Source organism: Lissotriton vulgaris, chromosome 7, assembly GCF_964263255.1.
Source record: "Lissotriton vulgaris chromosome 7, aLisVul1.2, whole genome shotgun sequence".
NCBI classification, from domain to species: Eukaryota; Metazoa; Chordata; class Amphibia; order Caudata; family Salamandridae; genus Lissotriton; species Lissotriton vulgaris.
The window spans coordinates 1,272,462,250-1,272,480,857 of record NC_141695.1 but is presented as its reverse complement, the minus strand read 5'-3'; the positions used below and the strand labels follow the sequence as shown (position 1 = coordinate 1,272,480,857).

At 42.2% G+C, this 18,608-nt stretch overlaps 1 protein-coding gene across 1 annotated transcript in view; it reads right to left on the bottom strand.

The window, feature by feature from the left end:
- LOC147703391 (uncharacterized) overlaps positions 1 to 18,608 on the bottom strand; it is a 9,287,842-nt gene that overhangs the window by 5,501,053 nt on the left and 3,768,181 nt on the right. Inside the window, exon 12 of the mRNA XM_086931832.1 lies at positions 5,267 to 5,371. Within this exon, the coding sequence (XP_086787958.1) occupies positions 5,267 to 5,371 (105 nt within the window). The remainder of the gene's footprint in view (positions 1 to 5,266; positions 5,372 to 18,608) is intronic.

Genomic DNA, 18,608 nt, shown 5'->3' with positions numbered 1-18,608 from the left:
AAGAGTGTGTTGAGTAAATCTAAAACTTCAGTTTGAGGGATATTAGTATACAAGCTTTCTATGTCCATAGAAGCAAGTATACTGGTCGTTGGATCAAACTGGAATTTTTCAATCTCATTTATTACTGCTGTGGTGTCTCTGATGTAAGTAGAGCGTTCAACAGCAAATGGTCTGATAAAAAAATCTGCATATTGTGCCAAGGGTTTAAGAATTGAATTACATCCCGACACAATCGGGCGGCCTGGTGGGTTGTTTAAATCTTTATGCACCTTAGGGAGCATATAGATTACAGGTATGGTCGGTGTTTTATTTACTAAGAAAGAAGCCTCTTTCTCATAGAGCCAGCCTCCCTCTAGACCATTTTTGCTCAAACTTGTAATTTCTGTGATTAATCTTTTAGTTTTTAAAAATTACAAGTTTGAGCAAAAATGGTCTAGAGGGAGGCTGGCTCAATGAGAAAGAGGCTTCTTTCTTAGTAAATAAAACACCGACCATACCTGTAATCTATATGCTCCCTAAGGTGCATAAAGATTTAAACAACCCACCAGGCCGCCCGATTGTGTCGGGATGTAATTCAATTCTTAAACCCTTGGCACAATATGCAGATTTTTTTATCAGACCATTTGCTGTTGAATGCTCTACTTACATCAGAGACACCACAGCAGTAATAAATGAAATTGAAAAATTCCAGTTTGATCCAACGACCAGTATACTTGCTTCTATGGACATAGAAAGCTTGTATACTAATATCCCTCAAACTGAAGTTTTAGATTTACTCAACACACTCTTGGAATCCAGACCAAGACCACACTCTGTCCCTACTGCCTTCATCCTAGAGTGTACAAGATTGCCTCTATGTGAAAACTTTTTTCTATACCAAAACACGTTCTATCTACAACAGAAAGGAGTAGCCATGGGTGCTGTTTTTGCCCCAGATATAGCAAATATTTATGTTGCACACTTCGAAGATGAACATATCTGGCACTCTACAAATCCATTTTCCTCAAATATCCTAAAATGGCTACGTTATATAGATGACGTGTTTTTGGTCTGGGAAGGCACTGTCGATCGATTGAAAGACTTTCATATATGGTTAAATTCCAGGAACATTAACCTCCAATTTACTCTTGAATACAATAACACAGAAATGCCATTTCTTGATATTAACATTAAGGTGGATACCAATAACCAACTTTTCACCACCTTATTCACCAAAAAAACGGCAAGAAATACACTCCTTAAATACACAAGTCATCATCCTCGAGCGTTAAAAGATGGACTACCATTTGGACAATTTCTTCGTCTTCGACGAAATTGCACATTCAAAGAGGATTATTTCCATGAAGCCAGAAAGTTGAAAGATAAACTATACTCACGCGGCTACCCTGGTAAATTATTGAGGAAATCAATGAAAAGGGCCTGGTATCAAGATCGTGATACTTTACTAACAGTCAAAGATCGAACAAATAAAACCAATATTGTTTGTGTATCCACTTTTGGTACACATTCAAATGCAATCAAGAAAATAGTGTCAAGACAATGGAACTCACTCCATTCATTCCCTGAATTCGGACAAAACCCGCTTTTTGCTTTCAAAAGAGGTACCAACTTACAAGACAGGTTAATTCATGCCTATGATACCACTCCTGTTGACAATATTGTAAACAATATGAGACAACTTAGTCCAGTAGTGGGTCATTTTAAATGTAACAACTGCGCAGCATGTGCAACCACCACGACGGTCAAAGCCTGTAAAATCAACAACATCCAGTTCACAAACAAAAACTTCTCAAACTGTAATACCACAAATGTGGTTTACTGTATTCAATGTCCTTGCCAGCTACATTATCTAGGCAAAACAATTCAACCAATAAAGAAACGCATCCTACAACATCAGTCGCGAATACGGTGCAAAAAGGAAACTGCCCCCTTGGTTGAGCACTTTTTGCGATTAGGACATAAGGAGACAGATATGACATGGTGGGTCCTTGAAGTGATAAAACCCAACAAGAGACAAAATAATATTGACAGGATTTTGACAATGCGAGAAGGCAAACTCATCTGCCTTACTGACACTGTCAAACGAGGCTTGAACTCAGCAACTGAATGGCATGCTTTAGCATGTCTCCCGTAAACCATTGTCTCTATTAGATCTCTGATTCTAATAAGTTTGCCCCTTGGTTTCACATAAATTGGCTCATTATCAGCATTATCTGAAACAATACATAGATTTTTGACATGATTATACTTAGACAGGATTGTTTGTATATCTTATAAAATCCTAGTGAATAATGTACACTGTATTTATCTTTCATGTTGCTAGTGGAATATTTGTAAATAATAAATTTAAAAGCGGATGTTCTATGAATAAATCCTTAAACATACGCATTGACTTTTAATCGTCAAAAACATGCGATTACCGACATTCGGCCTCCATTAATTGTACAGGCATCTGTTTGTCGATCTGACTCATAACTATTGACTAGTCCAATATGGCTGCCGTGTGCAGTCCTATTTCGATCTCCAAACTAAGTCCCATTTCGATCTCCAAACGCTGACCTTAAAAGAGAGAGCAGTCAGTAATGATTCTCTACCCTCAATCGACCACACGCTGCTTGACTCTGCGACACACACATCAGAAATTAGGTAAGAACGGACCTTTAAACAGACTATAATGCTTCCAGACAACTGTGTCACTGACGCATATATATAGATCCTCTATTAACTTCTAGATTATTGATGTTTAAAATACATCACAATGCGCTCTGACAATTTTGTCACTTACGCTTATATACCTCTTCCATTAACCCTCAGATTACTGACACAGGATTGGCGAGTGTCTGCCTCAAAACAATCCTTTGTATATGAGACGAATTCGCTGTCTCTACGTTCACTTTGGCTGTAAGAAAGAATGCACCCCATCTTAACTAGGTAAGATCGCTATCACCATTCAGGCTAAATACAACCGTCCCAGTCTGTTAAGATATTGACAATTCCCGATACTGTCTATCATCTTTTAGACTATCGCCCTATGTTTCACATGTGTGAAGATTAGACACGACTTCACGGACATTCCAGATTGATTGATTTCGAACTTTGAGTCAAGATATCAAACGACTCACAGGTATGTCCTTTAATCACAAGATAGGCTCTCCAACCAGCCTCTTAAATGGGTTGATTCAATATCTTTGATTTTTTATGTTTCAGTTAATCAACAAAGATACACCTCAATTTTAATCAAGTGTAATTCGCTACACAAATTTCATGTGACGAAGGTGCAGGAGCATTCCACACAGGTATATGACTTTATTTGTGAGTCCCTCTCTCTATCCAATCCTAGCAAACCATCTCAGTTTTTTGATACTGATGTTACTGCAAATTGATATGCAATCAGTGTATCCAATATGGTCTCATATAACATCCGCATGCTACTATTGACAATTATAAAGCTTGGTCCTGCAATGATAACAAACTCACTGTCAATTGATATGCAATCAGTATGTTTAATATTGTTCTATACAACTTCCGCATGACAATTCGAACAATCATGTACCAATAAGCTATGATCAACTAATAAGCTATGATTAGACAGTCTCTTGTTTTGATTTATGTTATATACTGAGATATCTAGACTTTGAATAAGATGTTATTAATCTGATCCTCTAAACTACACTCGTAGACCTCGATTAAATAGAGGACTCTTGGGAAATATATAATTCACAAAGTCACTTGTTCTAGATAAATAAAAGCAACACGGCTTTAATTCCGTTTGGATGCTTAATCAATGATTCGAGGAATAATTTTCACACGTTGGAATATCTCCTTGATTTATATAAGGCCTATGTCAATATTGAAATGTCTCTTTTTTATAAAAAAATGAACTTTAGGTTCATAATGTCTTTTATGTTGTATATATCATTGTACCGTTATTGTAAATGTTATAAATATATTGTTTTGTCACCAAGGTGTAACGAATATAGTTAGTGTAGACTTGTAACTGTAAATATCTTTAAATTTCAGATTACAATACCTCTATACAGATCATAACTGACAGCAGTCCTGAGGATGGTTTCTACAATTGACTCTTAGGAAACCGAAACGTCGACAGTACATCTTATCCCTATCTTTGTTTTATTCAATGTGGTGTGGGATAGGTGTTTTTTAGGTTCTGTTGAGTCACGTAGTAATTTATGTATACATGTACCCACAGTCCTAAACCTTATTTGTTTACTTATCTGTATATGAAGTCACTTATCTCAATGAATTTTTGATAAAACTATTTTTCTAATACACCTTGTGTCTTTGTTTGTATGTTGTGTTTTAATGAAACAAAGTATCTATATTGAATTTTGAGTCAAATAGTATTGGATTGATTCATAATAAGGATTATTGATTTATCCTTCTATAACTAATTTGAGTTACTGAACATATAGAAAATAAATTCCCTTGAAGGCACTTTTACCTTTCCATTTTAATTACCCAAGCCCTCAAGGGTATTTTCGGGTCGCTCACTTTTTGTTAATCATTGCAATGGGGTGGCGCCTAAAGAAGGACCACACAGGTAATTTCTGGAGTGGATAACACTGGTGATGTCAACCCAAATTACGCCACCTACTTGCAGGGGTACTATATGCAAACTTCTGGAATCAGTCTGACACCTGTGGAATATTCTAAAGTAAGGAATTTGCTGCTATAAGTCTCTATCCGAATATGGCTGCAAAACACTGATATAAATAATAGCAAATGGATATTTGGAGGGTACATTCAAATTAGACCTTTAGCCAACATAGTTTTGATATCCATTTTCTAAACCAGTTAGTGTTTCAGAAAAAGACTGAAAAAGTGTTACATGAGTTTAGTAGATAAGTAAAACAGTTTACCGTTCGCAACCCCTCTAATTTACTGAATTGGAAAACACTAAATCCTATCACACATCTATCTACTAGGCAGTCCAGCATAAACATTGATGTCCAATGTAAATAGTGTTAGTTGCCTTAGGCACACACGAACAAAGGATTAAAGATGATGAGGATAGTGGTTAGATGGCTGCCTTTAACTGTATCTATGATATAGTGATGTAGATCCGTGCTGTTTCAGTGGAAAGAAGCCAAGGGATTGTGAAAGATACTGGTTATAAGGGTATAGCTACATCTATTGAAAGTAAATTGATCATAGCGGTTACAAATGTCATTTATTTATTCACCTGTGGAAGGAATTGGCAAACACTTAGATCACTGTATGTATGAACAAAAGCATATGTTCTTACATTTCTTCGATGTTCAGTTAATGTTGTTCTTATTGCAGCTGGAAAATTAACTGACCATCTACCAACAGCCTCCATGAAACGTGTAAATATCTTTTCATCCTGCGGCTGGAAAGACAGATTAACACAGTTGATATATTAAGCCCTACAGCCTTACACTTGGGGCAACTATATTCACAACAAAAGCTTGAAATAACTCTAAATGTAAATACATCTTGATCTACCAATATAAGAATAAACCAACCTGTAACTCTAGTACTCCAGCGTCAGTGTTTTTCATATATTAAAACCACTTGAAACCACTTGAAGGGACAAGGGAGATTTAACAGGTTCCATGCGTTGGACGGCCAGGAGCCATCAGACGCTGCAGTGCTAGTGTGATTCGGAAGGCTCCTGGCAATCCATGCACATGGCACAGGAAAACCCTCTTTTTTGCAAGCTGAAATGATCCAATCGTCTCGCTTCAGTTTCACTGCCTTGGTGCTCGGGGGCTACCTCAGCCCTCGGAACACAGAGGCAGAAGGGAGCGGTATCATTGGACAGGGGAGAATCTCCCCTTCGAATGGTACCTCTCCCTAGTGGATTCCTGCTTGAGGATTGCCTGCAGGAGGGCGATCTTCAAGCAGAGATCCACTCATAGGGCTAAAGGGAGGGGGGAGCGGCCCCTTGGGCAAGGGCTTTAGCTCTCCCTCAGTGTTTTGGCAAATGTCAGTATTTGCAGAAGGCACACTAGGGACCATGGATTTATTTTATGAGTTTGTATAGGGGTGGGGGTTTCCACAATTGGGCATGCCAATGCCCCCACCCTTCAAACAACCTCCACAGTATTTCTGCCACCCAAAGGGCAAATGGGGTTATTACCCCCGATCTGCCCCCGGGGGGGACAGAAATCTCACTAGACACCAGGGATTTTGGTTCTCGTAAAAGATGGGTGGGGACTGCCCAATAAGGGCAATACCATGCATCCACCCAAATATATTTGGAAACAATCTAGCCCCTGAACTGCCCCCCAGGGGGGACAGAGAGCACACTCGGCACCAGGGATTTTTAATTATGTACTTTTATGGGTGGGGCCTTCCCAAAATGGACATACCAATACCCATGCCCCCTAAATGAATTCCCACAGAGTTTCTGCCCTCCCCCGTGGCGGAAAGCCCACTAGGAACCAGGGATTATGTTTTTTTCTTATACGTAGGGTAGGGGCACTAGCATGCCCATTTTAGGCAGCCCCCTCTAAAACTAATTGGATAGTCTTTCTGCCATCTTGTGGGTCAGATGAGGGTTATTACCCCTGATCTGCCCCACATGGGGGTAGAAAGCCCACTACACACCAGTGATATGTTTTTGTGCATGTCAGAGAGTGGCCCCATAAACAAAAATCGCTCCCCTTTTTGTCTAGTGACACATTTTGGCTGTTTCTGCCCCCCTTTGGGGCAGATAAGCAATATTTGTAGGCTCCTCCTACCCCCAAGCGGGTCTGAAAACCACTAGATAGCAGGGAAAGTTTCTGAGTGTGTCTGAACTGGAGATCTGCTGACGGTCTGCGTGTACTGGCGTTTGGCTTGCTGTGTGTGTACTGGCATTTTGTTGGGGGTGTGTGTGGACTTGTACTTGGCTGGTGGCCTGTGTGTGGACTAAAGCTTTGTGGAGTTGTGTGTAGACTGGCGCTTGCTTCGCGGTGTGCGTGGACAGGCACTTGCTTGGCGGTGTGCATGGCCTGTCGCTTGATTGGTGGTGTGTGTGTACTGACACTTGGCTGACAGAGTGCATGGACTGGTGCTTGGCTGGTGCTTAGCTGTTTCTGCTGTTGCTGTGATCCCACAACTTTCTCACACAAAACATGAGGAAAATGTGACTTTTTAACTAAATTTGAGGTTTGCAGGGGATTCTGGGTAGGAAAATGTAGGGGGATCCATGCAAGCTAGACCTCCCTGCTGGACTCCTCCGGGTGTCTAGTTTTCAGAGATGTCTGGGTTTGCTAGGTTCCCCTATATAGCTGCCAAGCCCAGGACAAAAAACACATGTGCCCCACTATCTAGATGAAATCAACCTGGTTTTGCTTAAGGGTCACCAGGCTTTCTTGTCCCAGGCTCTGTGACCATCTAGGGAAACCTACCAAACTCAAACAGTTCTAAGAACTAGACATTCAGGGGAGTCCAGGGAGATGTGGCTTGCATAGATCTACCAACATTTTCCTACCCAGAATCCCTTGAAAACCTCCAATGGGGCTAAAAGAAAATCATGTTCTACTCAATTTTCTGTGTAGGAAAGTTGTGGGAAGCCCAGGCCGCCACAAATTTCCTATGACCCAGCCTTCCGCCAGGTTTCCCAATAAAAATGGTACCTCACTTGTGTTGGTAGGAATAGTGCCCATGACAGGAAATGGCCCTTTTACTGTGGAGACTTCAAAATTTTCGATCGCAGAACTACCTGGGTTTGAAAGGGAGTCACCTGCGTTTCTTGTCTTAGGCTCAGCAGCCATCTACAGAAGCCCAACAAACCCTGACATTTCTTAAACTAGACACCCAGGGGAGTCCATGGGGTCCCAACATGCGTGGATATCCCAAAATTGTGCTACCCAGAATCCCCTGCAAACCTCAAATTTTGCTAAAGAAAATCACATTTTCCTCACTTTTCTATGTAGGTAAGTTGTGGGATCACCGGGCCACTATGAATTTCCTACCACCCAGTTTTCCCCCAGGTCTCCCGATAAAAATAGTACTTCACTTGTGTGGGTGGGCTTAGTGTCCGCAACAGGAAATGGCCCAAAACATACTGTGGAGACATAAAAATTATTGATAGCAAAAATACCTGGTTTTGTCAGAAAGTCACCTGCGTTTTTGGTCTTGGGCTCCGGGCATCTAGAGAAACCTGTCACACTCAGACATTTCTGAAACCAGACACCCAGAGGAGTTCAGGTGGGTGTGGCTTGCGTGGATCTCCCAACATTTTATACCCAGAATCCCCTGCAATCCTCAAATGTAGCTAAAAAACAAATCACGTTTTCCTCACTTTTCTATGTGGGATCACCGCACAATCACAACTTTTCTGCAAACCAACGTACCCCTCAGTATGCCAAGTAAAATGATACCTCACTTGTGTGGTTGGGCCAAGAGCCTGTGAATGAGAAGGGGCAAAAACGTAGAGACTCAGGGGCTGGCAGGAGTTCTAAGTCTTATATACATTTTAGGACACCCACACAAGTGAAGTTTAATTTTCATCGAGGTTTAATTTTCATCGGGAAACCGAGGGGAACGCTGGGAGGTAGAATATTTGTGCAGGCGCAGTGATCCCACACTGAAATGTGAGAGCAATTTGATTTCTTTAAAAAAAAATGTTTTTATTTTTATTGACAGAGGGGTACATTAAATTCATATGCGGAAGACAGACAAAGCAAGACAAAAAGAAGAATCCAGAGATAATTCCTTATGTTTCAGAAATAAGGAACAAAATAGGAGTAGAATTACATTTGAGTACATACATTGAGAATAGAGAATATAAACGTATACTAGATACTCCTATTGATACTTAAAATATTTCCATATTGGTTCAATTCTGAGCATTGAGAGTGTGAATCTTGTTTCAGCCAATGCGTGCTCTTTTTCATTATATATCTGATAGAAGAGCGAGCATTTTTGAAAGAGTAGGAGGTTTAGGACTGATCCATCCCCTCGCAATACAAAGTCAGAAAGCACATTCTAGCAATATTATCATGCTTCTTAGTTCCCATAATGACCTCCTTAGTAATAAAAGACAGATCCGATCCCAAACATTGGTAAGCAAAAAACGTAACCTGCTATCAGAAGTCTAGTAGACTAGGACACGTATGGAACATATGGAGATGATCTGCTGCTCTCTGACCACATCTAGGTCAGCATGTCTTGTCCCTAACCCCAGCAGTATATCTTCGTAGAGGTTGTTGCCACCCACAGATTTTCTCAGTTGTATAATATAACATGTATGTTGTTCGAAACTGTTGCAGTTTGAGGCTGACAGAGTATACAGAGCTCTCCAAAGTATCAAATGCGAATGTAATTTCGAATACATCAGTAATTGTTCCGAATTTCTGACTCCATTTACTAGCTAATAACTAATAACTGATTCCCTTAAATCGGACAACTGCAAATAGATGGAGCTTATTCAAGCTTTAAGCAAAGGATTTAAATAGTGAGACAGTAATGGAAGAGAGCATGGTTTCTGAAAGTATTGCCGTTTAAGAAGATAGTCTCGGATTTGTAAATATTTAAAGAAACACTGGGAGGGAAGTTCAAAAGATCGTTATAAGTCCAAAATAGTTAAAAAACCACTATGATCAAACAACTGACCCAATCTTTCTATCCCTCATCTTGACCAACTACGTGCTGTAGAGTCACGGAATATATCCGGGATATATGGATTATCCCACAAATGAAAGTATTCATGATTAATCAGGTCTTCAAAGGAAAGCTTTGAATAGTTTAAAATTTCATTCCATATGCGGACCATATCCCTGATAGTCTTGAATTGGACTCTTTTGTAATAGTTGGGGTCATTAACCCTAAATAGAAACATCTTAGAGTCTGTACCAAGGGCTGTAAGAAGACCATGATATGGATGTTTATCAATTAGCATACTTTTCAAACGCCCAGTGAATGCTGCCCAAAAATAAAGTTTGAAATCAGGCAGTTGTAAACCTCCTAGCTTATAAGGAAACGTAAGTGAATGTAGTGCCCGATGTGGCTGTTTTTAACTCCAAATAAAGCTGCTAATCGCACCTTCTAATTTTTAAAAAAAAAAGTTAGTTACCCTGAAAGAGATTGCCCGAAATAAATATAGAACCTTAGGTAGTATAATCATTTAGACTATATTAACTCTGCCTGGGATAGTTATAGGCAAGTTATTCCAACTCTTAAATTTCTTGTAAGAGTAAGAGTGTTTCATAGTTATGTTTCCAAAATTGGTCTATATTGATAGTGATCCGAATTCCCAGATATTTTGCGATGCAGAAGATGCCTTTAACAGGTAGTGTGGATTCTAAATTATGTAGGACCTGTATTTTATGTGCGTTCAATTTATAGCCCGAGGAGGCACCAAAAATACCCGCCTCTTCCTGTATTATGCTTAATGCGGTTTCTGGATCAGATGTAAATATAGCAATGTCGTTCGCATAAGCAATAGTTTTCATACAGTGAGTGCCGTACCTGAATGAGATGATACGGACCTACCGATTTAAAGCTTACATAAATGGCTCTATAAATAAGGCGAAGATCAAGGGGGAGAGTGGGCACCCTTGTCTTGTGCCACAATGAATCAGGAATGTAGCAGAGTACAAGTTAGCGAAAATCAATTTAGCTTGTGGTTTTATATATAGAGCCTGAACCCAATTCATAAATTGGTCGGGTAATCCATTGTTGATCAGAATCTTCCACAGTGTGTCCCATACCACTCTATCGAACGCTTTTTCAACGTCGAGAAGAATCATCCCCAACTTGCTAGATGTCTTATTGGAAATGTCAAAGACTGGTATGGCTGAATTGACATGTGCCGTAGTATCCCTACCGCATATGAATCTGTGTTGGTGTTCAGATACCAATTCTGGCATGTAAGGAGCGAGACGATTGTCTAGGATTTTGGCAAAGATTTTAGCATCTGAATTAGTAAGAGAAATTAGACGAAAAAATCCGCATTCGTCCGCAGCCTTCCCTTTTCTGAGGAAAAAGACAATATTCGTCCAGTCCCAAAATTTAGGGGCAGTGACGCATTCACCAATCTTACTGATAACCATACAGAATAGTCGAAGGATAACATTTTTGAAAGTTTTATAAAACTCTACTGGCAGAGCGTCATCCCCTGCGGCCTTGCCCGATGAGAATGAGGCTATTGCAATTGTAATTTCCTCTTCAGTAATATCTTGTTTGAGATTTTCAGATGCCTCCAAGCTTAAAGAATGGAGATCCCCAAGTCGTAAATATGCTTCCACCAAAGTGGTATCTATTTGAGCATCAGGAGTATACAACTCACCATAAAATTGAGACAGCTGGTCTAATATTGACTTATCCGAATTGTATAACTGACTATACCTACCCCTAATTGAGTCAATGCGAGTTTTATCCCTTTTATCTGCTACTTGGTAAGCCAATATCTTGCCTACCTGATCGCCATACTCATATTGGATCAGACGGTTTTTGTGATAGGCAGCTGCAGCTTTTTCTTTAAACTGGCGAGTCAAAAGCACCCTTGCATTAATTAAAGATCTACATATTCCCTCACTTTTAAGACCTTTAGACATAATCTCCCCTGCTTGAGGGACCTTTAATTTTTTGAGAGTATCAGAAGCATCTTTCCATCTCCCAAAATAAATCTTATTTGAGCGATGAATGTATTACTGTGTGGTACCACAGATAAAAGCCTTCATTGTATCCCAAACAGTGAGGGGAGATGCAGTTTCAATATTAATTTGAGAACAATTTAATTTCTTTAGTTAAATTTGAGGATTGCAGGGGATTCTGGGTAGGAAACATTGGGCAATCCACGCAAACTTCACCTCCCTGGATTCCCTCGCGTGTCTAGTTTTCAGAACTGTCTGGATTTATTTCCTAGGTGGTAGCAGAGCCTGGGACCATAAACGCAGGTGACCCCCTTACAAAACCAGGTCGCATTAAGATAGATAATTTTGATGTCTCCACAATAGTTTTTGGGCCCTTCCCTGTTGCAGGTATTTGGCCCACCCACACAAGTGAGGTACCATTTTTATCGTGAGACCTAGGGTAACATTGGGTGGTAAGAATTTTGCATCAGCCCATTATCCCACAAATTTCCCATAGAGAAATGTGAGGAAAATGAGTTTTTTAAGGTAAATTTGAGGTTTGCAGGGGATTTTGGGTAGGAAAATGTTGGGCAATCCATGCAAGCCACACTTCCCTGGACTCCCCTAGGTGTCCACTTTTCAGAAATGTCTGCTTTGGTAGATCTCACTAGAGGGCCACGGAGCCCGGGACCAAAACGCAGGTGACTCCCTCGCAAAACCAGATAGTTTTGTGATAGATCATTTTTCAGGATCCATAGTATGTTTTGGAGCGTTTCCTGTCACGAGCACTAGACCTACCCACACAAGTGAGGTACCATTTTTATCAAGAGACTTAGGGGAATGCTGGTTGGAAGGAAATTTGGGGCTCCCCACTGATTCTAGAACATTCCACCACAGAAATGTGAGGAAAATGGTTTTTTTATAAAGTTTGAGATTTGCAAGGGATTCTGGTAACATAATCTGGTGAGAGCCACACAAGTGACCCCATCCTGGATTTCCCTGGGTGTCTATAGTATTCAAATATGTGCAGGCTTGATAGATTACCTTAGATGCGGGCTGAGCTAGGTTCCAAAATCCACAACTACACACATTGCGAAAAAAAGGGTCAGTTCACTGGAAAAATGTGATGTGCCCACTTGCTTTGGGCCGTTTCCTGTTGTGGGCACTAGGCCTACCCACACAAGTGAGGTACTATTTTTATCAGGAGACTTGTGGGAATGCTGGGTGTGTGGAAATTTGTGGCTGTCAACAGATTCCAGAACTTTCAATCACAGAAATGTAAAGAAAATCTTTTTTATTTTTTATTTTTAAGTTTGAGATTTGCAACCACATCCTGGATTACCATAGGTGTCGAATTTTCAAAATTGTACAGGTTTGCTGGGTTTCCCTAAGTGCCGGCTGAGAAGGGGTCCGCAATCCACAACTAGGCACATTGCGAAAAAAGGGTCAGTTTTCACCGGGAAAATGTGATGTGCCCAAGTTTTTTAGGCCTTTTCCTGTCGCGGGTCTGAGGCCTATCGACTCAAGTGAGGTACCACTTTTATCAGGAGCCTTGGGGAATTGCTGCATGGGTGGAAGCTTTTGGATCCCTGTATATTCCAGAACTTTCCATCACAGAAATGTGAGGAATTTATTTTTATTTTTTTATTTTTTAGTTTGAGATTTGCAAGAGATTCTGGGTAACAGAGCCTGGTGGGAGCCACACAAGTCACCCCATCATGGATTTCCCTAGGTGTCTAGTTTTTAAAAATGTACAGGTTTACTAGGTTTGCTAAGGTGCAAATGAGCTAGAGTCTAAAACTCGCGGCTAGGCACATTGCGAAAAAAGGGTCAGTTTTCCCTTGGAACAATTGGATGTGCCCATGATGCGCTCAGACCATTTCCTTACGCGGGCATTAGGCCTACCCACACAAGTAAGGTATCATTTTTATAGGGAGACTTAAATACAGAATTGTAGAACCTGTTATTACCAATTGACTTTCTGCCTTCCAAATATAAGACAGTGTGTAAAACAGAAGTAATTTTGAAACTTTCAAACATCTGCCATACTCAGAAGAAGTTACATGTGAAAACGTGGGCACAAATGGCTGGTTTTTTCCACTCAATTTCAATATTTATTTATTTCAACTGTTAGTTTCTATAGGAAACCTTTGAAGCATCAACACAAATCACCCCTTGCTGAATTCAGAATTTTGTTTACTTATCAGAAGTGTATAGCTTTCCAGGATCCATTTTTGGTTTCACACGCATTTCTACGACTAACTGGAAGGAGGTTGAAAGCACAAAAAATAGGAACGATAGGCTATGTCCCAGTAAAATGTCAAAACTGTGTAGAATTTTTTTTTCTAACAAATGTCTGCCTGTTCGTGAAAGCTGGAAAGTTGGTCATTTTAGCACCAAAAACCCTATGGTAATACCATTTCCAGGGAGAAAAACAGACACTTTCTTCTGCAGTACTTTCCCCCATTTTTCCTGAAAACATTTTTTACCCTGTATTTTGGTTAATTTCCCAGTCCCCTCTAAAGAAATTCAAAAACCCCGGGCACCTTTAGAATCCTCATGTTGGAAGAGAAGGATGCAAATTCGACATAGATACCTTATGTAGACAAAAAGTTACAGGGGTTTAAGTGAGAACTACCACAAATAGCCAACAAAAAGGCTTAGCATGGGGGGCTAGCAGCAAAGGGGTTAAAGACTAGCGTGAGTTGTTATATTTCATATCAGTACCCTGATATAGGTCTAGGGAACATCGTATACTTTCCCTACATCATCTTACCATCATTTTATATGAACGAGCCTTATAAGGACATAACTCCAAATACGGACAGACTGCCTTGTATGGACATAATGCCTTATAAGGATTGTAGCCTTTTATGGACTAAACCTTTCACCTTGTTCCATGCAGAGGGTGGGGTTTTCCCAATCGATATTGCTAAGAAGTCATCCTTAGCACATATGAATGATTTATGAGTACACTCTTCAGAAGGTCCACTTCACCTCTCCCATTGACGCACAAGGATTAATCCCCAACATCATCCTCATACTGAACAATGGGGAACATACGCAAATAGACTGTATAAATACAGCACCTCTTGGTATCAGAAAGCAGGAGGGAACCGAGACTTCAAGGCTGACACACTGACCAGAGACGCTGCAGCTCTGGCATGCCATCGCTCCAGATGACAGTGGTCTGACGATCCCTTTAGGGATGTCCAACTCAAGTCCAGGACGAAGTCCCACACTCTCACTATTCAGGTATGGGGGTTCGACTAAATCCTAGTGGGGTTCTTGGCTCTTAAGACTTAGGCTCTTAGACTTAGGCTTCATAGCACCTACTCACATGCTAGGTACACTTAGGTACATCTAGACAGGCATCTTAGGAGTATGCACTTTATTTTAGAAATGCATTTCATAGTCATGTATGTGGTCATGACTATTGCAAAATGGTAGAACAATACTATTTCTTTTTATTCACTGTACTGTTGGTTCTATATCTCTGCTACTGTGTTACAGTTATAGCAGCACACATATTTTCCATGAGAAGGACAACGGTACAACAAATTCTTATTGTAAACACGCTCAACAGTTTCTTCTGTGTATCTCTCTGAGAGCAAAATAAGCAAGCACGAGTGACTGGGGAAAAGTATTATATTGTTTCCACGCGTCTGAGGTTATTATGTTCTGAAATTGCAAAAAGGAAACTCTTTGATAACAGGAGATTCTAGTAGCACTACGAGCTAGCTAATGCGGAAACCTAGGCTGACATATTCGGTGGGGGTGTACCGACTCAGTTTGCCACCAAGCCCACAGTATATGTTATCCATAAACAGCGTAGGACCTGCATGAAAGAGTACTATCGGAACTACACTACATGGCGCCCAATGTGGTCTAACGGCACACAACGTGTCAAACATGGTTTGCCCAACATGGTAAATACATGGCGCACATATTCAACAGTAGAATCTGGGTAGCTAAGTCGTGCTTATTCTCATCGACCCTACTTACAAAACCCAGAGACGTCTGGAGTAGGTGGGAAAAAACTCTGCCACACCTGAGTAGGCGAGATATCCTATGTATTGGCTGCTGGTTAATGAAGCTTGATTTTTTTTATTGATCAAGCAACTCCAATTTATATATATAGAAAAATAGCAATGCATATCAATGAATAAATATATAAATACATACACGATTAACAGAAAAAGGTACCAGTCCTTGAAAAACATCACCTAGAATCATGAATATCCAAATTATTGCATGCACGACTTTCTTACAGCCTTCTTCCATCGCTTGTCCAGGCCGCAATTGGTGACCAGATCTTATTACCACGCAGACTAAAGTGTCTCCCTCTGGTAGCGTAGATGGCTTTTTCTTGATTATACACCCCCAAAAACCTAGCTAACCACATTTGAAAGGTTGGGGATCAGCATCCTTCCAGTGTGCTGCCAATAATATTCTATATACAGCTGTCCCCACAAAAAGACATGATTTCTCCTCCGAGCTTAGCCCCAGAGTACTATCATAACCAAGAATGAAATGTGTAGATGATTCCGCCACCCTGTGCCCAAATACCTCCTCCCAAAATCCTGACAGCATACTTTTTAGTGATGTTAATTTAACACAAGCATAAAACATATATGGCAGAGTGGCCGGCCCTAACCCACACCTGGGACAAGAATCGTCTACTCTCTTTCCCCATGCCAACAACTTAGCAGGGGTAAGTATAAGCTAAAAATGGTCTTGTAAACTGGGCTTTCAAGTTAGAAGATAGGAGTAGTCGTGATGTTAAAAATAAGCTCATGTCAATATCAATATTGGGATTAGCCAATTTGCAAGCCCAAGATGATTCTGTATGATCCAGATCGTCTGGGAGTTTCTCAAGGAGTAGGTCATATATTGTTCCAATTCTGGTTGAATTCTTAAGTATAATATCTAAGAATGGGATCTTTTCCAATGAAATCATAGGGGTCTTGGAACTAAGAATAGTATTAACCTGAATAAATTAAAAATAATCATTATTAGAAATGTCAAAAGTTCTCTGTAAATTCAAAAACCTATTATTCGCTTCTCCCCCCAGGAAATCCCATACCATTCTTACCCCCGCGCTTTCCCATTTTTTAGCCACGTCATCGTTAGCCTGTAGGGGTAGCAGAGAGGATTGCCAAAGAGGGGTATACCTGTTGAAATTCGGAAATGCCATGAATCTAGAGACCTTCCTCCAAACTTTCCAAGCACTAGAGATGACCTTGAATCTGACTTTTTTATAATGTCTTGATTCTATTTGCCTCAGCAAAAGCCCTTGAGCTTTCTTTCCAAATGATAATTCATATATAGAAGATATTTCTGTACCCTGTGTGTTTTCATTTACCATCCGGGTATCAAAAAGAGGTATCATTTGATGAAGCAGAGCGGCCCAGTTATATAGCATTATATTAGGAACTGCTAGCCACCCCTATTTTGTGGTAAGGATAAATATTTCAGCAACCTCCTAATCTTCCCATATTGCCAGACAAAATTAGACATTTGTGACTCAAGTGTTTTTATGATTTTATCCTCTAAAATTAATGGGATTGGGCGTGGCCAAGATGGCGGCGGTGTAGGACGCATTTCTCGGTCCCTCCGGCGCCGCCAGAATATAAACCTTGATTATCACCCTGTTCGGTGCCCATCGGCATTGGCAAAGTTGCTTTGGCGTCCCTGGGGGCCGGCGAATAGAGGTTGGTGCCCCCCTTTTGCTGTCTGGAGCCCTTGGAGCAGAGCGATGCGGCGCGGCCTTCGCCGGGCGCGCGCCGGAGCGGAGCTGACCCACCACATCCGTTGGCGCCGGCGAGGTGAGGGCGGGCTGCCTGCGGCCGGAGACAGACGGAGGGTGAGTCCCGAGCGGGCAGCTGGGGACACAACTACTGGCCCTGCCGAGAGAGCTCGCCGAGCACGGCGGGTGCGGAGCGGGCCCCAAGAGGCGGGACCCCCCGATATCCCCGGGGATTCGGGGACCTTGAAGAGGCGCCCCGGTCACCGCGGAGAGAGACACCTCGGCCTCGGAGTTCCCGGTGCCTGAGCTGCGCCCCAAGGCAGAGATCAGCCGCGCCGGGTGCCGCGGTGGTGAGATCCTCGTTTGTCGGGTGAGTGCTCCCTCGTGGCACCGCGGCGCTCAGACCTTCACAGCAGGTGAGTGTGACTGGGGTGATCCTGCAAGGTGCTTTGGACCTCGGTCCGCACGTCGGCGGACGGTGCTGGCTTGGGGGGATCGCGGGGGACTGGGGTAGCGAGGCGGAACTGTTGCTCCAATCAGCCCTGAGAGGGGGCGGCCGAGGCCTGCGGCATTCCACGCATCCCGGAGCACTGTGGCCCTGTTCCTAGCGGTCCCCCTGGCCCTACGAGACCCGCATTTCGGCGGGGATCCCCGCCTGATTACCGAGGGGGTGGTTGCTTACCCCCCGTTCTTTTCTATACACGCCTAGGGGGCATCCTTGTGACACGGCAGCCTACACCCGGGGCCCTGGACTTACCTCGGACTGGGCCGGTGCTCTCCCCGGTGCGCGGATCCGGCTGGGGCTGGGTTGCCCTATCCGGCCTTCCTACCTAAGCATCGACCCCCGACCTTTGAGGGGTGGTGGCCCCGCCGAGGGGCCGTGAAGCAGCGACCATCAAGGGAGCGAGGGAGTGATACTCGGCACGGTGAGGCAGCCCTGAGGGCCAAGGCGGATCGGTGCCTGAACCTGAGACCACGCGGGAAGGCTGACCCTGCCGCCGTCGCTGGAGAGTCTTGTCAAGCGCGACAATATGGCGTTGACCAGACCTAAGAAAGACAAGCCTGCAAAGGATACTGTGCAAAAAACTCCCACGCAACTGGCCTCTCCGGGTACTGCCAAACCTCCGCGCCAGGAGGATAGCGATGCCCCAGCGATGAAGGCATTCATGCTTGAGCTGTTCACGGCTACTAAGGAGGATATCACGGAACTGAGTTCCCAACTTGCGTTGAACATGAGAGAGCTGAGGAGAGACGTGGATGGGGTGGGAGAAAGGGTTGCAACCTTGGAGGAACACGATCTGGGGGCCGCG